A 26,401-nucleotide genomic window follows, 5' to 3' on the forward strand; every position below is an offset into this window, starting at 1 on the left:
TCATTGAATGTTACTGAATGGGCGATATTATTTTGGACCATCACTTGACTGGTTGTGTTACTGGAAAAAAGGCATATAACAGGGAGATATGTGAGGAAAGTCCAGCTGAACTCATTGTAGTTGCCTTTGCTAGCATCATGATTTGGGGAGAAAAAGAAGAGGAGCAAGACTATTATGCTATGGCTGACATGTTGGAGAATGTACAGTCTCTTCTACCAAAAAGCTACTTCATACCCTCAGGAAGAGACTGCAGGCAGATCTCCAGAAGATGAGGACATCCAAACAGTAAGGACAGTCCAACTGCACTTGGAAACCACCTGGTTGAATATGGTAAGCACTGACATTGTATGATGATGTGAAGAAGACTTTTACAAATAGAGCAGAGTGGAAGAGGCTTATCAACAGTACCTGCCAACTGGAACTGATAGTGATGATGATAAAGAATGCCATTTGAGCTCTTCTGCAACTCGAAGGAGACTCGTGCATTATTTACTGTTAATCCATATCCACCCAGCCACAACTTTCTACTATGTGTTGCTGACTGGAGTCAAAATGACTTCAGCAGGACTGTTCTGAAATGCCACAAACTACTCAAGTAGCCTTATCCACAACAAATAAGGCATCAAGTTAGCCCTCGGCTACTGTCCTTTCTTTCCCCACTACTATTCCAACACTGTAATGGAGTCACTGGTGCCGATCAGTACTCTCATAGAAATTTAGCCAGGAAGATATGAGCGCTATTTTAAAACAATAACTTTTAATTCCTGTTAAGGAAAAGGCTGTTCATTTACACTTATTAGGAGCTATAATTCATACCAAATATATGTATGTCTACCCCAAAGTCCTGTTGGATGAGGCGAGATGAAATTAAATGGCATGATTCACGGCCGGATGCCCTTCTTGATGCCAACCTCAGTTGAGAAGCTTACTTTCCATTCCATGTCTGGGAGAGACACAGAACTCAGCTCCTCTTATCTCTCTGTCTGTGGCGAGCATGAGATTCGTCTCTCGACATGTTTGGTCTGCAGGGGCACTGTTCTCGTGCTAAAGCTCCTAAGGCTGGGTGCAGTCGTCATATAGTTGAACATTGGGTATCTGGGGACCTCTACTTCAAATGGTTTTGTAAGAAAATATTTTCCACCTAATCGATACCTTTTTATTTTGCCTTTGGCAATTTATAATATCATTATAAATAACAGTACATGTTTTGTTCGCTTTGCAATCATCATCAGCTGTTTACACAAAAGCTTAGATAAAAAAGCAGTAAAGTAAGGACATAATAAAATCCTTGTTGACTTTAAAACTATTGTTAGTATGGGTTGGAGGGGAGTTGCAGCGGGAAGGGGACAGATGTTGCAAGGAAGTTAATCTAAAATAAGTTAAAACCTTCTATCTTATTAATACTAAAGACATTTCTGCTCAATAAGATAGAAGTTTTTAAACTTATTTTAGAATAACTTCCTTGTAACATCCCTCCCCCTCTTCAACCCACACGTCCTTTACTAACAATAGTTTTAAAGTCAACAAGGATTTTGTTATGTCCTTACTTTACTGCTTTTTTTTATCTGAGCTTTTGTGTAAACAGCTGATGATGATCGCAAAGTGATCGAAACATGTAGTGTTATTTTTAATGATATTATAAATTGCCAAAGGCAAAATGAAAAGGTATCAATTTGGTGGAAAATATTCTTAAGAAACCATTAGATTATATCATCGATACGGCTATGAAGTGGATAGTTTGTAATCTCTATTTCAGTCAACCAGTAACTGTGCAGGGCTATGTCCACTAGCTTGGCATGAGCAGGTGCCCATTTTCCCATTGCGAAGCAGTTATGTGCTTGCTATCTGATTTGGAGTTCTCTGGACGGTTCTTAGGGTTGTTGCTCAGTTTCCACACTTCTGCTGTTCCGAGCCATGTCAAGGTTTGTAGCAAGCAGATTTGTCCACCTCTCCCTTCTTCGATCCGCGATGGTCCTCAAGAGTTTTTCACCTGCCTGGATAGCGTCCGTCTCGTACTTTTCCTGGTATTCCTTCAGCAGGTTCCTAGAATCACCATTGAGGTAAGAAACCAAGTGAGTGTGGCAACCATTTTACAAGTTGCAGTTGGGCCACCACTTGGCCTTTTTGAAACGTTGTTCAAGAGAAACTTCTTCATGACTGCACACGTGATTGGGGATGGGTTCTACCAACACTTTGGACTTCCTGTTGAATTACATGCTCACTTATCGGGATTGTACTCTTGACGCCATCTTGTGCTGTTGAAAGTCTCATTCAGTGGTGGTGGATCAACAGCCCAGAGTTTGAGCTAGTTGAGGAACTAATGAAGGTGAAATGAAATTGGGTAAGCAGGTGGAAGGTGTCTACTGTGGCCTACGGATAAGAACTGTCCTGGCAATTGGCAGGGAAACCACAGAATACCATTCTCAGGGCAGCCAACAGTACGTTTGAACTCTCTGAATGCAGAGCTTGACTCCACTCCATTATCTTCGGTTGTGCCATTGCTTTAAGTGACCTGTTGCAAAGAAATGTTGAGGACAACTCCATTTCATGCAAATTTCTTGTTTATTTTCCAGGTTGAACTCAAGGATGCTGTCAATGATCTGATAGCAGGCCTTAACTCCAAGATGTCTGAAGGAGGTAGTAACTTCAGTGTCGGCCAGCGCCAGTTAGTCTGCTTGGCTCGAGCCATTGTCCGAAACAATCGCATCCTCGTGCTAGATGAAGCCACGGCCAATGTTGACCCTCAGTAAGTAGAACCATGAATAAATCATATTGTTGTTGTAAGTGTGCATTCTAGTGCCTACTCTTTCCTAAGGAAACTTCACAGTCTCTTTCAGTACAAAGTTATTCATAACCTGATAATATCAAGTCATCTTTAATTTGCTTCAAGAGCCCATTTAGCATTGAACCTCAACCCCCACCACCTGAATGTCCCCTTCAAATAGCATCTCATTTCCTCCTAACCTGTACCTGACCCCAAATTTCTTATCTGTCTTCCTACCACGCACAACATGTGAGGGGACTACAAAATAACCTGGACATGATCAAACTTTCTGCTGACAAAGGATCTACCACGGTCACCATGAACCACCAAGATTACGTCAACTCTCCGACACCAAATCTGATACTCATACCATACTCATTGCACCTATTTTCAAGTTCCAAGATATTAGACTGCAGGCTTTCGGCACAATCTACCGTTAAGACCAAGTCGTCAGCATAGGCCAGACTGCTCACTACATTTCCACCTAACTGAATCCCTCCCTGCCATTTTATACCTTTCAGCAGATGATCCATATAAACTAAGAACAGCAAAGGTGAAAGATTACAGCCTTGTCTAACCCCTGTAAGTACCCTGAACCAAGAACTCATTCTACCATCAATTCTCACTGAAGGCCAATTGTCAACATAAATGCCTTTGATTGATTTTAATAATCTACCTTTAATTCCATAGTCCCCCAGTATGGTGAACGTCTTTTCCCTCGGTACCCTGTCATATGCTTTCTTGAGATCTACGAAACATAAACACAACTGCCTATTCCTCTCGTAGCATTTTTCATTTACCTGGCGCATACTGAATATCTGATCCTGACGGCCCCTCTGTGGTCTGAAACCACACTGGTTTTCATCCAACTTCCTCTCAACGACTGATCGCACCCTCCCTTCCAAGATGCCAGTGAATACTTTGCCTGGTATACTAATCAATGAGATACCTCGATAGTTGTTGCAATCCTTCCCGTTCCCTTGCTTATAGATAGGTGCAATTACTGCTTTTGTCCAATCTGAAGGTACCTTACCAACACTCCATGCTAATTTTACTACTCTATGAAGCCATTTCATCCCTGCCTTCCCACTATACTTCACCATTTCAGGTCTAATTTCATCTATTCCTGCTGCCCTATGACAAAGGAGTTTATTTACCCTCCTTTCCACTTCCTCAAGTGTAATTTCACCAACATCATTTTCCTCCTCCGCACGAGCTTGGCTGTTCGCAACACCACCAGGAAGATTTCCTTTTACACTGAGAAGGTGTTCAAAATATTCCCTCCACCTCTCCAGTGATTCCCTGGGATATATTATGAATTCACCTGAATTACTCAAAACACTGTTCATTTCCTTTTTCCCTCCCTTCCTAAGATTCTTTATTACTGTCCAGAAAGGTTTCCCTGCTGCTTGACCTAGCCTTTCCAGGTTATTACCAAAATCTTCCCAAGACTTCTTTTTGGATTCAACACCTATTTGTTTCGCTCTGTTTCTTTCATCTACGTACAAATCCCTGTCTGCCTCGGCCCTTGTTTGGAGCCATTTCTGATAAGCCTTCTTTTTACGTTTACAGGCTGCTCTCAGATCATCATTCCACCAAGATGTTCGCCTTTTCCCATCTTTACACACAGTTGTTCCTAGGCATTCCCTTGCTGTTCCTGCTACAGCATCCCTGTATGCCACCCATTCTCTTTCTATATCCTGAACCTATATCATTTGAAAAAACAGAAATTATGCCCCAAAAACAAACAACTAAAAGAAGTTACCATAAATGGTAATAAAATCAAAATAGTAACTCAGTTTAAATATCTTGGAGAAATAATGACACATAACCTAAATGAAAAAATCTCAATCCAAACAAGAACAAATAGATAGGTAAAGCACAAAAATTAACATGGGATATCTACAAAAAAATGTCTATCAAAAATGCAAAAATAAAACACTACAACACAGTTATAAAACCGGAAGCTACATATGCAGCAGAAACACTCTTTTACCTGAATAAACAATCAAAGACTGACAGACTTCAGAAAATTGAAAGGAGCATTGGAAGAACCTGCATCAACAAAAAATACCAGAAAGATGGACAATGGCGGTTAATACCTAACAAAGTTGTGTACAAAGAGCTAGAACCCATTACAGATACTATGCGTAAGAGGAGACTGGGATTCTTTGGACATATCATGAGGACGCAGGTTTCGAGGCTTCTGAAACAACTAGTACAACACAATCTCGTCTCAAAAAATACCACAACAGGATGTAAATGGATCAGAAAAGTAAGAGAGGATCTGAAGGAAATAGACCTTACAACAGAAGACACCACAAATAAGATAAAAAAACTCAAGAATACAAACCTCCACTTTACCCTTACGCAAAACAAACCAACAACACGCACATTTTCAACTGAGGAAAGGGCACGAAGATCGGAGCGTCTGAAGAAGTACTAGGAGGACTGCAAAGCCCGAACAATCCCTTCAAAGAGACCTGAACGACGGGCTGCCTAAAGTGATCCTATGTGGTCATAAAATATTAATAATAATAATAATAATAATAATAATAATAATAATAATAATAATAACAAGAAGAATGAAATAGCCTCCATGTACAATCAGTCACAAAGTTTCTCTCATCATCATCATCATCATCATCATCATCATCGTAATATGGAGTTTCCAGCTGTTGGCCAGGTCTGCTTGGAACATAGCCTCTCCATCTCCTCTTGTCTTCCCATCACTTCTTCCTCTTCACTCTTGTTCAGTCCTCTCCTCTTCTCTGCATACATTCTTCCACTCCTTTTATCCACCTGTCTTGTTTGTTTTCCTGTTATCTCCATTTTATGCATCCTCCTCAGTATTCTTTGCTCTGTCATTCTCTTCATGTGTCCATACCATCTACACTGAGCGGCACGAAAAACGCAACACTTCAATTTCTTTCAAAAACTGAGATTTATTCTAAATTTATCACACTTTTATGACACTAATCCACTATCTTATGATAGAATATTGTGGTATGGCCCCATCTAAGTGTCTAACAATGAAAAGAAAAGACGATTATAAACAAATTAAGCGAGAGATGCACATTTCAAGGAAATTTTGAGTAAGCTCATAAAGGTCATGCACTCTGTTTTAATGTTACACACTTCACAGACCTCGGACATTATCTCGGGGACCTCTGTTCGAATCTTCAAAAGCGTGTATTGCCACCTATTGCAGCAATGACAGCATTCAACCTTTCAGGCATGCTCCTGATTAGTGCGGTAATGTTCTGTTGAGGAATCATCTCCCATTCTTCCAGGAGGGCGTTCCGTAGGTCCTGTAGGGTCTCTGGATAGCGCTGACGGACTCTTCTCCCCAGCTGGTCCCAAACATGCTCAATAGGATTCAAATCGGGGCTTCGAGGAGGCCAAACCATAACATGAATCTGTTTCATCCAAGAACTGTTGCACAATTCTCGCAACATGTGGGCGAGCATTTTCGTGCATTAGTGTAAAACCATCACCAATAAACGGAGCGAAAGGCACAACATGCTCCAGAAGGGTTTCCTCCACATACCAATGTGTGGTAAGGCTCCCATGCTCCACGAAGACTAAATCCGTCCTTGCACACACCACCACAGAACCACCATGAAAAGGCGTCCTGGATGAGAATGTGCAAGGGGAATACCTTTCCCCTGGCCTTCTCCAGACCCTCTCTCTACCGCCAGGTGATCGGAAGCCAAATCGCGACTCGTCGGTGAACAACACTTGATCCCATTGTTGTACTGTCCAGCCAAGATGTTCCCTTCCGAAACGCAGTCAAGCTGTGCGATGCTCTCTGGTGAGTTCCAGTCCTGTAGCAGGTCTTCTGGACTGAAGATTGGCTTCTTCCAGTCTTCTTCGAACGGTTCTCTCACTAACATTGACCCCTCGAACTTGGTGGAGTCGATTTCGTGCTTCAATAGCGGTGGTGTGACGGTTGCGGAGAACTTGAAGTTGTAAGAAGCGGTCATCTTCCTCCGATGGTGCTCTTCTCGGGCCTGATCCTGGTCTCCTTGCAAAGCCTCCAGTTTCCCTGTACGTACGTACGGTTCTGGAAATTGTAGAAGGTGTAGTACTCAACACTTCTGCAACGTAATGCATGCTGCGACCAACTTCCAACAAAGCAACAGCTAATAAGATGTACAATATTATAGGTTAGGATCCACCTTTCAATACTCCGTAATAAGATGGTAAAAAGTAGTTACAACCTGTTTAATGGGACCGGTTTCAACACATTTTAAGTGTCATCATCAGCCAATTTGCGAAGATCTTAAAACAACTAGCACATTGAATACAGGCAAAAAATTAACATTGTATCATAACGTAGCAATTCAGTAAATGTTCAAAACACAATAATCACAGTCAAGAGAGTAAACAGAACATCACTATCTTGCGCCGAAAACAAATATAGCTGAAGTTCATAAGCAGGTCAAATATTCGCTTATGTAAAGTCGTTGCTAGGCAGGTCTTGTAGGCATTTGTTTCTCCGGCCGAAGAGCAAAAGGTGACGTGAATGAAGTCCTAGGAAAACAGTGTAGGATTTAATTTCGTCAAATTTCAAAGTGGATATATAGGTTTTATAAAATAATTTAAAACGTTAAAAAAGAATAAAGCCAAATAAAAAATATATTTAAAAAAATAGGAAGAAATAATGAAAGAAATACGAGGTTCAACTCGAAACAACTTGCCGTAGTAATTGATAAAGAAATGATAAATAGAGAAAGGGGGGGGACGTTAATTAGAGGGTGGTGATGGTGGTGGTGGTGGTGGTGGTGGTGGTTATTGTTATTAGAGGAAATACAATTGGGCAACAATCCTTAATATAATACTAATTCGAAGAAAGAAAAAGAACCGACACTTCGAAAAATGAAGATATCGGTTAAAGGAAGACAAGGGCCACAAAGGGCGTGAAAATGAAAGACTCCCTAGCCCTGGCATTGCTTCCACTTACTTGTGCCAGGCTCCTCACTTTCATCTATCCTGTCCGACCTCCCTTGGTCAATTCTTGTTCTTTTCCGACCCCGATGCTATTAGGTTTGCGAGGGCTAGGGAGTCTTTCATTTTCACGCCCTTTGTGGCCCTTGTCTTCCTTTAACCGATATCTTCATTTTTCGAAGTGTCGGTTCTTTTTCTTTCTTCGAATTAGTATTATATTAAGGATTGTTGCCCAATTGTATTTCCTCTAATAACAATAACCACCACCACCACCACCACCACCACCATCACCACCCTCTAATTAACGTCCCCCCCCTTTCTCTATTTATCATTTCTTTATCAATTACTACGGCAAGTTGTTTCGAGTTGAACCTCGTATTTCTTTCATTATTTCTTCCTATTTTTTTAAATATATTTTTTATTTGGCTTTATTCTTTTTTAACGTTTTAAATTATTTTATAAAACCTATATATCCACTTTGAAATTTGACGAAATTAAATCCTACACTGTTTTCCTAGGACTTCATTCACGTCACCTTTTGCTCTTCGGCCGGAGAAACAAATGCCTACAAGACCTGCCTAGCAACGACTTTACATAAGCGAATATTTGACCTGCTTATGAACTTCAGCTATATTTGTTTTCGGCGCAAGATAGTGATGTTCTGTTTACTCTCTTGACTGTGATTATTGTGTTTTGAACATTTACTGAATTGCTACGTTATGATACAATGTTAATTTTTTGCCTGTATTCAATGTGCTAGTTGTTTTAAGATCTTCGCAAATTGGCTGATGATGACACTTAAAATGTGTTGAAACCGGTCCCATTAAACAGGTTGTAACTACTTTTTACCATCTTATTACGGAGTATTGAAAGGTGGATCCTAACCTATAATATTGTACATCTTATTTCTCTATTCAATACGGAACAATAATGAAGTTTTTAACTTTAAAAGCAACAGCTTTCGCAGCTTGTTCGGGGCTTAACGGCACGTTTACTCCAGATAGCTGATTAACCTGGATCCGCCCAAGATTGAATTTTTTGAGAATAAAGTTGTAACTTTTAGCGTTGGATACAGTGCGCGCGGTTACAATAATAAGAGTCCAAGAAGACTGTGTAGTTTGCCGTGCCATATATGGCACGCTGGGCGGATTCAGGTTAAGAGAATCACAGAAAGATCCTACAAACAAGTGTGATTGAAAGGGGAACAATTAAAGGTACAACAATAAGCGCTACAAGAGCGGGAAAGCATTATTGGCTCACATCCAGAAATGTGTTTTCCAGGTTGCGCGGGAAAAAACAATTGAGGCTAGTGCAATAAACAATCAACACTTCATTGTTTACTCGCAAAGCAATGCCAATAGCATACCCCGTCTAAAAACAATGGTTGAAGTGCTCCACTTCGATTAAATAGATAATTACACATCATTTATTGGGTGTTGCGTTTTTCGTGCCGCTCAGTGTAAGTCTAGATGCCTCTCCTTTTACTATGCCTCTAACCTTCTCATCTTATCCATTCTTGTCACTCCTATCCTGCTTCTCAGAAATTTCATTTCATTTGCCTGAATTGTAGTCACGGCTCTCTGCCTCATTACCCAAGTTTCTGCTGCATACGTCACAGTAGGTACATATACGGGACGTACTATCACTCTTTTGCTTCTCTGGGGAACATCCTTGGTCCAAGCCAGGCTTCTGACACTTTTCTGGAATGCTCCTGCTTGTCTTCCATGCTCAGTTATCTCATCATTTCTTCCTCTTTCCTCTGTGATACTTCCCAGGTACTTGAAACTCTCTACCTTCCTAAGCTGCTCCCCTCTCGTAGGTCTCTCCATCTTTCTAGTTGTGATCAAAACCTCCCTCATTTTGGCATTAAACTTCATTCCATATTGTTTCACCTCCTCTTCCCATGCATCTAACTGTTCCTGGATATCCTCTTCCTTTTCTCTGCAGACTAACAAGTCATCTGCAAACATAATCACTTTCATTTTTCCTTGCCACTTTTGTCATTAGCTCGTCCATTGCTACAATGAAGAGCACTTCATTGTCTTTATCCACTTCTTTTGCTCAAACCAGTCTTTTCTCTCATTTCATGTACTTTCACACAGCTGACACTCCCATGGTACATTTTCCTCACTCTTTCTATTGTCTGCTTCTTGACACCTTTTATCTAAGTCTTCCCACACCTTGTTTCTGCACACATGACCATATGCTTTCTCACAACCCAAGAAGGCCACCAGCAGATCTTTAACCCACTCGTAATGATGCTCTTGTACCTGTCTTACTGTGAATATAAGGTCTCGTATGGACCTTCCTTCTCTAAGCCATACTGCTCTTTTCTTCCACCCTCTTTCTGATTCTATTCTCCAGAACCTTCTCAAACACCTTTGCACAGTAACATGTCAGTTCTTAAAATCTTTCCTATTCTCCTTCTTGAAGATGGATATGGTTATCCCCTTCTTCCAGTCTTCAGGAGTCTTCCTCTCCTTCCCTACTACTTTCAACACAAAGTTTCTCTCTTTATAATATGTAAATGTCTTGCGGCAATAAAAACTAGAACTATTTCTTTAGTTGGCCGTTTAGTTTGCATAACTGTGAGTTTGCATTTAGGAGGTGGTGGGTTTGAATCCCACCATCCACAGTCCTGAAGATGATTTTCCATGTTCACGCCATGCAAGGACATGGCTGCTACCTCCCAGTCCTCACCTTAGATGTGCTGGTGCAATGTTAAGCCACTAGCAAAAAAAAAAAAGTTTTATTTCCTTTCTCAGTGGACAGTTCAGTACAATCTCTTTATGCTCATCTCTCTCTAGAACGGACAGTCTGATCCAGACCACAATCCGCCACAAGTTCAAGGACTGCACAGTTTTAACAATAGCCCATCGTCTCCACACGGTGATGGATAGTGACAAAGTGCTCGTCATGGATGCTGGAACTATGGTGGTAAGTAAAACCTAACTTTAAGGAATGAGAATGTGTGGATTTATCTTTTTACTTTGCATAGAAAGAAAGCCATTGTTATTCTGTAGTGCGAGTCATGAAGTATTTTTCATATTCTTATTATTTACGTGCAAAATGTAGAACATTTAGAGAAACAACAAACGAGGAAAGGCATACTCAACATGAATCAGAAGAATACTCATACTGTAACTTCTCACAGCACAGTAATTTAGCTAACACAGGATGCTGAATATTGTCACAAGAGCAATACGGCTTTGATACAAATGCGACTCAAATATCAGAACTACTTGAAGATATAATAACTGACAAAATTATACTTTTCTCCAGTAAATCGATAGATAGTACTCATTCCACATTCACTTTCTCTTTGAAGGTTATACAGTTTGGTTCTTGTGATCTGCCCAGTACTTTTTCATTCGTTCCAATCGTGACTTTCTCAGTTCATCTGGAATTGCTGTAGCCTTTCTGTGTGTCATTTCTGCTGAAAATGTGTGTGTCTTAAGAAAGGTATTAATTTTATTTTTTCCTCTGCATGTGCTATCTCGAGTACAACGGCTTCAAGATCATACTGAATTTCGTGGATCCATTGTCCTCCTGTCTTCTTTCCAAGATTTCTCATCACCAGTTGTCGTAAGAGCAGATTTTCTGGCAGTAGCAAGGTGTGAGAGAAACACGAGATTTGTTTCTTCATTGTGCTACTGATTGGGTTAATCTCGTGATACACAGTTTTATTAGGAAGGATTCTCCAGACTCCTTCGACCTGGTATTTTTTATGTAAAAAACATATCAGATGTAAGGCTTTTCAGGTGTTTGCTCTATTAACCAGTGTTTTGTCTTAGGTCTGACACTACTGTAGACTCATCAGAGTGGGATGTGTCAGGCGCTGGTTTAATAGAGCAAACGCCTGAAAAGCCGTACATCTGATATGTTTTTGACATGCTCTATTGGTGAAAAATATCCAATTCCCTCCACGGGAATTTAGAATTTTCCTAGAATTTTTTATTTTTGCAAATTCTGACAATTCTTCTTTCAGTTTTGAGGAGCTAATCAGTTCTTTCATTTTTAATTTGGAACAGGGTTTCACAAGTGTAGATGTCTTCCAGGAGAGTTATGGTTTTATAATGTTGATCTTAGTGTCTGTTGACAGGCATTTCTTATTATACATTGACCGGTTAGATTTTTTTTTTTTTTCCAGTTTATTAGTTCTATTTATCTATGTTTCTTTGTGTGATGATGATTTGTTTGAGATATTTATGCAACCTTGCAAGGAATGCACCAAACAACAACGAAAACCAAACACAATACTTACCATAAGGGCAGTAGCACCAAATACGAAGTGTGGAGGGCAAAATAGGGAGTGAAAAGGGCCAGATCTCACGTTAACATTTGACAAGTTGGCAGGTCAACACTGTTAACTACTAAATGACAGACGAAATAAATTGTAAATAAGATGTTTACTTAAAGAGAGAAAAAAAAAAAAAAATCATAGCATTTATAGTTAAATAAATACTTTCTTTCTTAAAAAAAAAACAAAGGGTAAATAACTTTCTTTCAAAACACTTAACATTTAAATAAATGAACTGAATTCGTTAAAACTTACAGTAAGAGATTCCTACTTTCAAAACTTTAATAATTAAAGAAGCAATAAGGTAAATAAATTAATATTATATTACTAAATTGTACTAACTCAGACCAGTAGCAGAATTATAATACAGAAGAGGATTACAATCTTATTAACAAATGCCTTTTGTAAAAATATTATTTTTAATTTTAATATTAGACTTATTCATACAATATTACAAGGGGAGGAAAAAAAATAACTATGTTCCACAATGTAAACAGAACAACAACACACGCTAAAGGTCAGCTAGCAACTCACGACCCAAGCTATTAAATTTTTTTTTGATAATAGGCAAAGCCTGCCAAAATCTTTAGCGTTCACCAGATAATAAATATTTAGGCTAGTGACGTAACAAAGCAAGAAGAAAACAAAACTACGTAAGAAGAAGGAATGTGAACGTTAATCACCTCGAAATTCATGAACCGGGCAAAGAAATTTCAGATTTCTACAACCGAGGAGTACTGACATGACTAGTAATAATAATAATAATAATAATAATAATAATAAAAAATTATAATTACATGTATCATGAGATTAAATTCATAGAAGGTGGCATTTCCCATAAGGAATAATTTTACAAAAGACCAAGATGGTCATTATTAAATCAACTACGAGGTGGCCTTGGAACCACGACAATGAGCACATGAGAGAAGACCGAACGCGGGAGATATCGGAAAGAAAGGATTACATAGCAACAAGACACAATTTGGAAAATCACATGAAATCAAATACAATCACAGTACGCATTTCAAAATCAGAGAAAACAGGCAGTGAGAGAAACACACCGTGCAATAATAATAATAATAAAATAACAATATGAACAACCAAAACAACACGCACACCGTATATGGAGCAGAAAACCAAAAATGTACAACAATCTCAATAACAGCAAGGTAGGAATGACATAATGCACATATGCTCACCGTGAGTTTCCAATTCGCCTCGTAATTAAATTTACATATCACTTTTACATGAGAATTTTATCAATAGTGATTTAAATTTTTCAGTCGGCTATTAAATTTCCAAATACCCGGTATAGAGTTCAGATTCAATTCACACTACATTGGCGATAACTCGAGGTAGGCCTAAAATTAAATAACAGTGACACACTGGTTCGTAAACGGACAAGATAATGTTTTTGAAAATTCCAAGATGACGTCACAAACTTACACCAGAAACATGTTTTCAGAGGTAATCTGCCTGCCTTGGCACGCAGGCCCACACTCAACACTCACATAGTAGAATTAAAAGAATCAGTAAAATACCAAATCACTATCACTAGAGGAACATAAGACTGAAAACGTATTTAGGCATATTGCCTACTGTATCTCCTGCCTAACCAGGAGTCTCCAGCTCCATTTCGTTACTTTTCAAAGTCTTTTAAGGAACAAGGCTAATGGCGTCCATCTCACAGCTCGCTCAGAACAAGACTCCTCGCTCGCTAGTTGACGAGACAGAAAAACAACTGCAGAGCACTCCGTTCAAGAGAGACACTACGCATGCTCAAGTCAAGGATTAGCTTATTGGGCCAATAAGGAAAATCAAAATTATTGACGTAATAATGGATTTTAAATGCAATTTTAAATAGCCACAGTACCGGCACATAAATTAACGGCAATGCAATAATGGCCGATAATTGCAGATAAGAGCCCCCACACACAAATATATATGTTCAACAAATGAGGGTATTGTAAATTATTGTCACATAACTCCCCCCCCCCGAAAGCCAAAACACGGGGAGGCAAAGGGTCAAGACGTTGGGATACAATATTACATGGTACAATTTCAATGTCCAAAATAAATCTTCACACGTTGATTACAGAAGGTGATAGTCCAACACATTAAGTACAGTAAACATGGAAAGGATTGAAGGATAGCAGAACTTCACCATATACCAGTAGATAAACACGTTACGTGTGACCGAAGAGATACAACGGGGCCAACGTCACATCACACACCACACAAGTTGACAGTACATAACGTAGTTCAATCACACCAGCACACAGCATAGTAAGCAACCATAGATATTTCATACCCTAGTTCTCCGTTCAGCAGATGCATGGGTGTAACGCCGCGCGATTAAAACTGAAACACCACACACACGAGCAAAAGCGAGGGACCAAGTGCATATTTACAGACCATAATGAACCAAAATGGTTCAACCACATATGTTAGAGCAGACAAAATTTTTCCATCTAGGTTTCCAGGACACCTTTGTAATATTTCAGTATGTTCTGATGAATTACGCAAGTTCCACATGTCCAAATTTACCAGAGATAATAGTTCAAATTTTGCACCTGAGTTAAACATATAAGTAACACCGTTAACGTCATTACACCGGACCATTAGTTTGTATTGGCATTTGAAAAATTACCAAAATAATTTAGTTATTTTACATTCTTTTGTTGGCTAGTAAGCAAACTACACCAGTTTTTTGAATTACCAATTTATGAGTTATAGTATTACCCATCCAACCTTTGAATAAGATTTACATATTAAGATAAAGGAGAAAATAACTGAAATATCCCAAGACTTCAACATACTAGTATCAAGACTACCCCAAAGAGATCAGAAATATAATTTTGAATATTTAAGGTGGCTCATGGAATCCAGTGGCAAGTTACAGTGGTATTAGTCCCAACAAGTTAAGTAAAATTTCAATAGACTCAGGAAATTGATAGGTCGAAGACCATTATGGTTTTCACATTCATTTACATGAAATACTAGCATTCTTCCACACATTACATAATTCTACAGGACAGTACATATACCAGGATCGTCAAGACCAAGAACAGGAAAGATAAATGACCAGGGGGTACATGGAGGTAACAACGGAAAAGCATATTACTAGAGGAATGTAGCAGTACACATACCGACAAACCATCTATAGAAATCAGGTAACCCAGAACATGAAGATTAGGAAATAAAGAGACAAAAGAATTACAGTAAACAATCATCCATAACCATAACGCAGCAACCACACGGAAGATTGACCCAGAATAAGGAGCTAGCAATGGCAATAACTGGAGACTTAACTGGTATAATAATAGGTGGAGGGGTGTACACAATGTGTGTCCGCAAGAGATCACCATGCAACCATTACCGAGGCCAACAACCACATGAGAGCCAAATACCGGGTATAGAGTTCAGATTCAATTCACACTACATTGGCGATAACTCGAGGTAGGCCTAAAATTAAATAACAGTGACACGCTGGTTCGTAAACGGACAAGATAATGTTTTTGAAAATTCCAAGACGACGTTTGTAAACAATGTCTCCTCCAAGTAATCCACTGAAGTTGGCGTTGCTCCAAAATAATTTTTGAATAAATATTACTTACATGCTGGTGGTTTTGTATCCAAATTAGTGTAATCCTTTATCACAAACTTACACCAGAAACATGTTTTCGGAGGTAATCTGCCTGCCTTGGCACGCAGGCCCACACTCAACACTCATATAGTAGAATTAAAAGAATCAGTAAAATACCAAATCACTATCACTAGAGGAACATAAGACTGAAAACGTATTTAGGCATATTGCCTACTGTATCTCCCGCCTAACCGGGAGTATCCAGCTCCATTTCGTTACTTTTCAAAGTCTTTTAAGGAACAAGGCTAATGGCGTCCATCTCACAGCTCGCTCAGAACAAGACTCCTCGCTCGCTAGTTGACGAGACAGAAAAACAACTGCAGAGCGCTCCGTTCAAGAGAGACACTACGCATGCTCAAGTCAAGGATTAGCTTATTGGGCCAATAAGGAAAATCAAAATTATTGACGTAATAATGGATTTTAAATGCAATTTTAAATAGTCACAGTACCGGCACATAAATTAATGGCAATGCAATAATGGCCGATAATTGCAGATAAGAGCCCCCACATACAAATATATATGTTCAACAAATGAGGGTATTGTAAATTATTGTCACAATTTAAATTGTATTAATATGTTCATTTTTAAAATAATTTAGGAAGAATTTATGTTTAGGGGTTGCAAGGGCATGAACTCAGTTTTCTTAAAAGGATATTTGTAATCCTAATTTTAGGGCAAGTTTTTGGAAGACCGGTGATGTGGACACGAACTTCGTCCAAATCACAGGCTAAGACAACTAAATCATCTGGAAATCCCAGGCAGTTTATTTTATTGAAGGTTTAGCTCCAATTTTGATTGTACATGGGTTGTCCTTCTGCCAAAGTTTTGTGATGTCATCAAGAGCCTTACTGAAAGCTTTTGACTCTTCTCCCAAAATAAAAACCTCTACCACAATATAAAGAAAATTACAGACACAATTAAAAGACTAAGACTACAATTTTATAGTCACATACACAGAATGGACGACAGGCTAACTAATGGCAGGTTTACACGTGCTTGGATTGACTGGCGCGCAAGTTCAATCCCTGCATGCACCTGAAAAGTTGATAGCATTCCAGCTTTCCTTGCACCAGTAATGACTTATTGTGCCACAGAGATTGCTTGGCAACATGTAAAGAAGAAGAGATTAAAATCTGCTGAAGTTGCTTTTGTGTGAAGTGTTGTGTCGTGGGATCAGAATTTAATTAATAATGAATACAAAGTGAAATTCAGAAACAATTTATAAAACTCTTTCAAGGATACGAACATTATCCTTGTTTACGGGACGTGAACTGCAGTTTATATAAGAACAGGGATGCTTGAATTGTGCATTTTGGAATTCAGTACAAATACAGTACTAGTCAAAAGTTTAGAACCACATTAAAAAAATCATAAAGTGTCATCTAGAACCTAAAATTGTGCTGAGCTTTCGCATCTAATATGATATACGTCGCTTGATTTCATTAGTTTACGCCAAGTATCGTATAAGTTATACATTTTTAACTGTTGGAAGGTCACATCAGAAAGTCAAACCAGCGCTATAATGGTCAGTTTTCCCTTGTTCTTGTCATAGGTGAGCTATTGGCGTCAGAAATGTCTTCTTGGATGCCATCCGCAGAGTGCAAATGAAAGTGTTAGGGCAGATAAATCTGATGCAGACCTTGGACCATACATGACAAAGGCAAAGAAAAATCAACCATTTTGGTGCTGGTTCGAAAAAAATAAAACACACAAAAAAAAGTTGCCACACATGTTTGGAATTTTTATATTTATACTGAAATGGCCCCCACCTATTGATGGTAACCAATTAGAGCATACAGTAAATATTATTACCAACATTGTTGATATTCTGCTGTGACCTTCCAAGAGTTAAAAATTCATAACTTGTACAGTACTTGGACCAACTCAGTGAAATCGGGCGACATATATCCTATTAGATGTGAGAGCTCAGAAAGAAAGAGGTCTATTGGCACAATTTTACATTTTGTGATTTCTTTATGTGGTCCTAAACTTTTAACCGGTACAGTAATGTAAAGATGCAAAAGAATCTCCAGATACTAAACATCTCAGCATAATTTCCAGCTTCAGTTTTGGCGGTAAAGCATCTCTCATTGTAGTATGTGTTTTCACATCATTGGTATCACACGTTCCAATAAAAAAAGTTTTAAAAAATTGACCTGTGTCATTCGTAAATGATCTTTTAAGTCAAAGTTCAGCTAAAAGTCGCCCAGATGCATCTACATCATCCCTTCGTGCAATCCACTTTCTCACCCACAGGCGACTTTTTAGGTTTTTGTTTTTTATAGATAATTTATAATGTCCTTAACTAACAGTGTTGTAACTATTCTACAGGCTTCACAAACAAGTTCAACTTCAGTCGATGTCTTCTAATAACCTTTACTGGCTAAACCCACTTCAAAATGACACTGGTGAGACATGCGTATGAACCTGTTCTGGCATGCCAGTAGGACTGGTAAACTAGGGCAGTGAATCTATGCATGTGTAAACCCACCATAAGGTTTTATATTACATCTCCAAATTAAAGTAACACCACCAGTTGGCTGGAAGAGATACATTGGGATCACAGATGATATAACAACTTAACAGGGCAGACTTCCAGCGATTTTTCGCTTTTGCAAATTCGACGTCAACCTCGTTGGCGCTACAACATCCGCTTGAACAATTAGGGAGGAGAGGTTCAAGGGTTTCGGATTAGCTTGTCGTAGCTTGGAACAATGCCAAACAATCTCTCCTCTTCCAACCCTGATGGTGTTATATTCCCCATTTCTTCTCTTGAGGCTGCACAGGAAGTGCAACTTGGTAACAAACTAAAAAGAGAAGGGCGTTTCACTCCCTCCTTTCAAAGTCACTCAGTTTGGGTCTCGTAGCTGTTAACTTGGATATGGGAGATAGCGAGTTTGAACCCTACCATCAGCAACCCAGTTTCCCCATTTTCACACCAAGAAAATGCTGCGGCCGTACTTTAATTAAGATCATGCTCGCTTCCCTTTTAATCCTAGCCCTGTCATATCCCATGGTTGCACTTCTCTGAGTTGACAAGACACAGCCAAAAAAAAATAATGTTTAAGGTTTGCGTGCAGGTAGCCGAGTTAGTGAACATTAAAAAAAAACCATTTGCATAATACAGCATAAACAACATTGAAAGTTGCGACCTGTCAGTTTCCAGGAATCAGTGTTGTAAATAGAAGAAAAGGTTCCATGGATTTAACATGTTCTGTATAGAACACACACATGGTGTTATTCACTCGTGGTTGTGTCCAGCTGTATGACTGCATGGTGTCTCTCTTAAATATTAATTTTGCATACATGGTTTCTACTTTTGGAATGTACTTTAGTTCACTTAACCACTTACAAACTTTGAATGGAATCAGAATTAACACCTCGAAGAATTCCTTTAAGAGAGTAAATAATTAAACATAAAAATATACATTCAATGATGCATTTGAGTGTTAAAATAATAATTGTAACTTTGGGTGCTATAATGTAGATGTTTTTCTTCCTCTAAAGGCTGATTTTTGTGTTCAAATAGGGCTTCATGAGTGAATATTTTTACCAGAGAGCTTGAGTTCAGTATAATTACTAATTTTTTTGTCTGTCAGGAATTTGATCACCCGTATACTCTGCTGCAAAACCCAAACGGTTTCCTGTACAAGATGGTGCAGCAGACGGGGAAGGCTACAATTGATACACTCACTAAAGTTGCTCATGAGGTAAGAGTCTACTGATTTATGCTCACAATTTATACTTAGACAGTCTGATATTTCTTTAGGCCCAGTATGCTTCCATTGTAACATGTGCTTCTCTCCTTTCTATATTCCTGATGAACAAAAAATCTGGATTGAATAATTGCTGGGAAATATACGATAGTGTTATATTAATAGGTGGGCAGCTTGGAGCAGTTACCTCATGATGTAGCAAAAAACACTTTATACTGAAAATCAGATTTTGACAACACACACAGAATTTCATAATCAACGAACTTATTTTAATAACATAATAATATTTCTGTGTTTATAATGGAAGCTAAAATATTGTGTAGAATGCATGTTCACAACGGCTGGATTTCTGTTCAGAATCACTCATTTTTCTGTTTTGATGTCCTAATTGATCCTACTATCAAGTTCCCTTGCAACCGATCTGCCTCGTTAGTACTGCTGTTAACTTAGCATGTCCACTCCTCATGTTGTTCCTGAAATTCTGATGCAGGTAGATGGGCACACGCTTCTTGTTCGGGGCTTGTCATGTCGCACTGGCTTCCAGGCTTTCTGTTGCCCTTTGCAATTTCTCGCTCTTTGAGGTTATATTACAAAAGGTACAGAGAGGCGTACAGTACTTTTAAGATGTTGCTGCGATAATCTTTATAGTAATTTTGTATAAAGCTAGTTATTGGCTCTAGGACTTGAACCTTCACACAACTGTCTCTGGTATTTTCCCTTAAGATTAAAGAATTTTGTCATGAGCCAATTTTCCTGTAAAACAAACCACAAAAAGAGTTGCATTAAGTTTCAAGTTTTAGATGCCATCTGAAGCCCCCCCTCCTGCTGAATTATTTTGAACAGTATATAGCGAAGATCCTACTCACATTTAACCCTTTCAAAGTCAGGTTTTCTAAATACTCGCTTACCTCACAATTTAGATTTTTACAGGCACATAAACGTCTCTATAAGTCCGACTCGTTGGCTGAATGGTCAGCGTACTGGCCTTCGGTTCAGAGGGTCCCGGGTTCGATTCCCGGCCGGGTCGGGGATTTTAATCGCTTCTGATTAATTCTTCTGGCTCGGGGACTGGGTGTATATGTCCGTCCCAACACTCTCCTCATCATATTCAGACAACTACACTACCAACCACCACAGAAACACGCAATAGTGCTTACATCCCTCCATGGAGGGTTGGCGTCAGGAAGGGCATCCGGCCGTAAAAACAGGGCCAAATCCACATGTGCGATGCAGTTCGCACCCGCGACCCCACAGGTGTGGGAAAAAGCGGCAGGAAAAGAAGAAGAAGAAGATAAACGTCTCTATAAATGGTATAACACACTCATGGGACATTATATTCGCAAAAATGGGTTAAATACAGATGAATTAAATGAAAAACAACATCACACAATTTTCCTGCCTAAAAGTTTCTTTTGTATGATAAATCCCTCAAAGCATGGGGCTGGACACAGTTTTGTTGCAGTCCTTGCACTTCTGGTCTTTTTCTCTCTTCTTGCAGTGTGTGCACTCAGTTGACACACTCGTGGTGGGGAAATGTCGCTGGGTTAACCTTGCAGGTGAAGGCCAGTCTCCAGTAGGTTGTGTGGCTCTTGGAGGAGCATTCTCTGCTAGTGATCGGATGACTTCCATTCTGTACACATTACAAGATCTCTTCAGTCCTTTCAAAACCCTGTCCAAAATGAAGGTGTTCAGAATTACGTCTCCAACAGGTGGAATAATTGCTTTTTATATGGATTTTCGTGATGGCTGCACACCGGTAATCATCTGGTCACATCTATCAGCTGGTCCCATTTTCTGGTTGTTGTCCTGTGGCTCTAGTTGTGAGCAGATTTACTTCTCTTCTATCTATCCATTTGACAGCAAGAAGATTTGAGGCATGTCTCTCTTCTACCTCACCCCTTTGTAGTTTAGTAGAGGACCCTGGCACTCACTGTTCCACAGGCATGCAGAGCTTCTAGAAGTTCTGGACTGGTGTAAGAATGGCCAACAAAGTACATGTCCCTGATTAAGATTACGTTTCATGAGAGTGAGGACAATACAGTAGAAGCAGAAAGCACTATCTGTGAATCTTTGAGTTCTGTTATGACTTCAGTATATACAATAATATATATAAAATAATATATAAAATGTATCTACTCTCATAGTCACAAAGTCCAAATTATTTCTCACCAAATCTACTTTTTATTTTTTGAGGGAATGTATTGCTTGAACACTAAGCATTCTTTGAACAGAACTAGACTTTCGCAATGCACAAAATCTCTAAAAGGCAGGGAAAGTTTGTTTCAGGTGCTCAGTGATAGGCTGCGTTTTGGATGGTATGTCGCCTTGAGGTTGGAAGTTGTTGTCAATGAAACGAAGGAACCGTAGAATTGCTTGATACCAATTACAGGACTTGAACTGTGAAAATGCAGTTGTGTGGATGAGAGGATTGGTCGACCAGTATTCTTCTAAGCTATGTTTGTTTACATCATCCATTGGCATACTTATTGCTAAAATTAAATACATTTTTTGATAGTATCATCGGTCCAATTGGGATATGGAAGAAATGTCCAAATTACAGTAGAACCTCAATTGTACATCCCAGAAACTATATTTTCCCGGATTATTCGTTCAAATTATGTAGTCCCGCGTGCATCCTAATTGAATCACTCTGTAAAAATCCTGCATCATCCACTCCTCGAAGAAAGGATTTCCCAGATGAACCATCCAGAAATTTTACTCCCATCAACACTAAATCCTCGATCAAGCGTTTTTCAAGAAACTGTATCTCACGAAAGGATGGCTACGGCATACTTATGGATCTTGGTGTTAACGTTCCATCATTACGATAATGTCCGCCTCCGTTGCGTAACGGTTAGCATTATTAGCTGCCGTCGTCGGGGGCCCGGGTTCAATTCCCGGTACCGCCAGAAATTTAAGATTGGCAGGAGGGCTGGTATATGGTTGAAATGTATAGATAAGAAATGTGTTTTTCCACCATTCAATACACAATTTATTTTAATAGATTAAGCTAGTACCGGTTTCGGCTCTTTAACGGCCATCATCAGCTAGTACATGTTTTTGTTTTAGCCATTAGACAATACACAAGTTGTTATTGTATTAGGCATCCGGATGTCTAATGGGGGATGGAATAATAGCATATAATTAAAATATCAGTGGTCAGGTTGAAAAAGTTATAAACAGAGCATGAGTATATAAAACATGTTAAAAACACACAGGTCACAATATATAACATTTAAAAAGTTTCAACACATTAAAATTGTACGTATAGGTAGACACTTGTTAAAATTTTCAATTTATGTTATATGGATTCCATTCTTCTGTCTTCTGTGCAGATCCTTCTAAGTAATGTTGATTTTAGTTGCGAAGGGTAATCTTCGAGGACATTTTGAAGCTAGTGTACGTCTTATTGATGTGGGCCTTTGTCATGATGAAATTTCGTTATGTTATATATCCCAACTTGTGATATACTATGGCAAGTTTCAATACAGCAAACAGCAGGTCTCGAGCATGTATTTAGAAGTAGTCGGTGGTAACACTTCTCTCGTCTATGTTTGTTCTTGTAGTTATAGTTGTTGTGGAAGTCTTGTGCTGTTGTGTTCTACAACACAACAAGCCTTCAAACACATCAGCACAAGACTTCCACAACAACTATAACTACAAGAACAAACATAGACGAGAGAAGTGTTACCACCGACTACTTCTAAATACATGCTCGAGACCTGCTGTTTGCTGTATTGAAACTTGCCATAGTATATCACAAGTTGGGATATATAACATAACGAAATTTCATCATGACAAAGGCCCACATCAATAAGACGTACACTAGCTTCAAAATGTCCTCGAAGATTACCCTTCGCAACTAAAATCAACATTACTTAGAAGGATCTGCACAGAAGACAGAAGAATGGAATCCATATAACATAAATTGAAAATTTTAACAAGTGTCTACCTATACGTACAATTTTAATGTGTTGAAACTTTTTAAATGTTATATATTGTGACCTGTGTGTTTTTAACATGTTTTATATACTCATGCTCTATTTATAACTTTTTAACCTGACCACTGATATTTTAATTATATGCTATTATTCCATCCCCCATTAGACATCCGGATGCCTAATACAATAACAACTTGTGTATTGTCTAATGGCTAAAACAAAAACATGTACTAGCTGATGATGGCCGTTAAAGAGCCGAAACCGGTACTAGCTTAATCTATTAAAATAAATTGTGTATTGAATGGTGGAAAAACACATTTCTTATCTATACTTTGAGTCTGTCAATACGGAAAATGAAATTTATAAATAATAATATGGTTGAAATGGTACATGCAGCTCACCTCCAATGGGGGTGTGCCTGAAAAGAGCTGCACCACCTCGGGATGAGGACACGAGTTTACTTTATTACGATAATTAGAGCAAGCACCGGTACTGTACTGGAAAAGCAATCGGCGGTGAACTTGCATAAGGGCCCATCACATTCAGGTGGTATTGTTTAGAGAATCCTCGGAAATCATAAAGCAGACAGTGGCTACAACAAATGGAAAGAGACTGAGAGCATTTCGACAGCTCTATTTGAAGACGGAACAGGTTTTGTCAAATGTTCGTACTTGTGAAACATCTACATTATGTCAAGCGTTAGACATTATTTTTTTTTTTTTTTTTTTTTTTTTTTTATTGTATCGGTGAACAGGTTTTCGGCATTTCCCTCGGGGCACTGTATAATAATTTTTTCAGTGGTCTCTCCAGAAATGGAGAATCAAGGTTCCACTATTCTCTATGCAATGCATGGGATATAAGTTTATTTCTGTGACTACTTTTTCCACTAATGTACGCAGAAGAAGTCTTTTGAAAATTTCTACTTCTGGAGAGTTTTCAGTCAGAGATTGATCCTGACTTGATCAGGCTTATAGCTGAAATCAATAGGTAAAAATGTATTATTATCTGTTTCTTTTTCCCCTGATCTGATGAGGTCTTGATAAATTTCGTCCACGCCTCTTTGCGGTAGCTGGTTGTATTTCTTCACCTCTGTAACTCACACGTTCATCGTCGACAGTTGAAACTTCGGGTACATTATTGACAACACTTTTTACATCAGTTTCACACAAATCTGAACTCTCACTTTCATCTTTCATTAAAATTTCATCACTTTTCAAAACTTCCGCAAGCCTGCAAGCAGCCATGTTTATCAGATCGCATTGACTCACAGATGTGGTAGACATTCACATGAAAAATTAAAGTTAACAGTGCTCCCGGAGAGAATACAGCTTCCATGTAGCCAATAGATGGCAGATACAAGTTTTTCAATCATTGCAGAAATGCAAATAGAAGTGAAGATATGACACTCTGAAGTTTCGACACGCAATAAGGGTTAAATACAAAGTTTCATGAAAACCCACCATGCCATTTTTGTGTGACACGTTAAGAAATGGACAAAAATTAAACCACTATGCAGGCTATTTGGGTGCCGGTGCACTGTGAGAGACCTGGTCTCTATTATAAAAATCGATGCCTGGTAGGCCATCAGAAGATTTAGATTCCCATAGGGAACCTGAAATATTTGTCCAGAATGAGTAAATTCATCATTCATTATTATTATTAGTTTTTTGTCCCTCTACAGGGTGTCCACCAAATCCAGATTTTAAATTTCCCTGACATTTCCATGTTTTCCAGACATAAAAACAATTTTTCCCTGACACACATAATGAAAAAAAATATATATAAAGGAAGTTTCCAGGTCATATTAAATACATTTTGAAAACTTAACATACAAAAAATAAGTGAGCCATTAATGTGCATATTAAATTTCAAAACTTGGAAGTTGAATATAGTCTAACTAAAATCACTTTATGATTTTAAAAATTGTTTACCACTACTGCTTCAGCTAAGAAATTTCTTCGTCTGTAGCCACCAATGACTGTCGAGCTTCTGCCATCACACTCCGCTTCCTTTCTTCTAATTCTTTCAACAACAATAAAGCGGCCTTTCTCTTATCTTTTTTGCAAAGAATCTTCTACTTCCAATGCTTCACGTTTCTCCTTTAGATTTCAAATTTAATGTTGGCAAAACACTGCGGAGCCAAAAGTGATCTAACCTCTTGTCTTTTGAAGACAAAGAATTCGCTACTTCTTTGAAAGTATCATTCTCACAAACAGAAGTGAACTCCCCCTGTACATGATCGGCTTCATTACCCGAGATCCATTTGTTTTCAACAAAGGCATTTAAAGCTATCCTTAGCCGTTTGCTGCTTAGAGGTTGCTTGGCTACACTTGGATCGAATTCCTCTAGTCAGTTTATATGCCACCGGAGACCGTTTGAGTAACCTTTACCATTATTCTTAGACAATCTGTGCGAAACACTAATATATCTCTATCATTTAATCCAGGAGCACCACGAAGTGCTGCTCTAGCAGCATAACCTATGTCAATTTAAATACAGGCACAAGATTGTCTTTACTGTCTAAATTAATTTTGAGAACATTTTCTGAAGACTGCAGCGACTCAGACTTAACAAACCTTGTCGTGACATTTTTCGTTGTTGCATTGAGAGATTCATCCATCATCATCATCATCATCATCATCATCAATGTCTCACTCCAGTCTCCCCGGTGTGATTAGATTCATACAGGAGTGGTGCAAATGGAAGATCTGTCTGAAACTGTTTTAGGAATGGTTCCAAATCTCCAACAAGTGGTAGTAAAAATGACAACTTGGCCTTAAGAAGCCTATCTTTAAGTGAAGTTGATACTATTTTGAAGCTGTTACAGTTTGGGATTTTCTTGTCTCTGTTTGCTCCTTCCACATATTTGTCAACATTCGATAGGATATCTATAGCACGTTCAATGACTTTTGAATTTTCAAGCCATGTTATAGCGCAACATGCAATATTCCAACGTGTTTCTTTTACTGCCATTTTATATGAATTGTGCACAGTACACAAGCCACAAGATCCAATGTTCATCAAAATAGGAGCTTCTGGATCAACATTTCATAAATTAATGATATCCTGAAGAAACTTTTGAA

The 26,401-nt window shown here is 38.7% G+C and overlaps 1 protein-coding gene and 1 long non-coding RNA gene across 2 annotated transcripts in view; one reads left to right on the plus strand and one right to left on the minus strand.

The window, feature by feature from the left end:
* LOC136885487 (probable multidrug resistance-associated protein lethal(2)03659) overlaps positions 1–26,401 on the plus strand; it is a 251,334-nt gene that overhangs the window by 210,441 nt on the left and 14,492 nt on the right. The window contains exons 22-24 of the mRNA XM_067158066.2: positions 2,574–2,746; positions 10,522–10,651; positions 19,261–19,371. Coding sequence (XP_067014167.2) covers positions 2,574–2,746; positions 10,522–10,651; positions 19,261–19,371 — 414 coding nt within the window. The remainder of the gene's footprint in view (positions 1–2,573; positions 2,747–10,521; positions 10,652–19,260; positions 19,372–26,401) is intronic.
* LOC136885488 (uncharacterized) overlaps positions 1–26,401 on the minus strand; it is a 154,273-nt gene that overhangs the window by 57,868 nt on the left and 70,004 nt on the right. The window lies entirely within an intron of this gene.

This window comes from Anabrus simplex, chromosome 14 (assembly GCF_040414725.1).
Source record: "Anabrus simplex isolate iqAnaSimp1 chromosome 14, ASM4041472v1, whole genome shotgun sequence".
In the NCBI taxonomy this organism is placed as follows: Eukaryota; Metazoa; Arthropoda; class Insecta; order Orthoptera; family Tettigoniidae; genus Anabrus; species Anabrus simplex.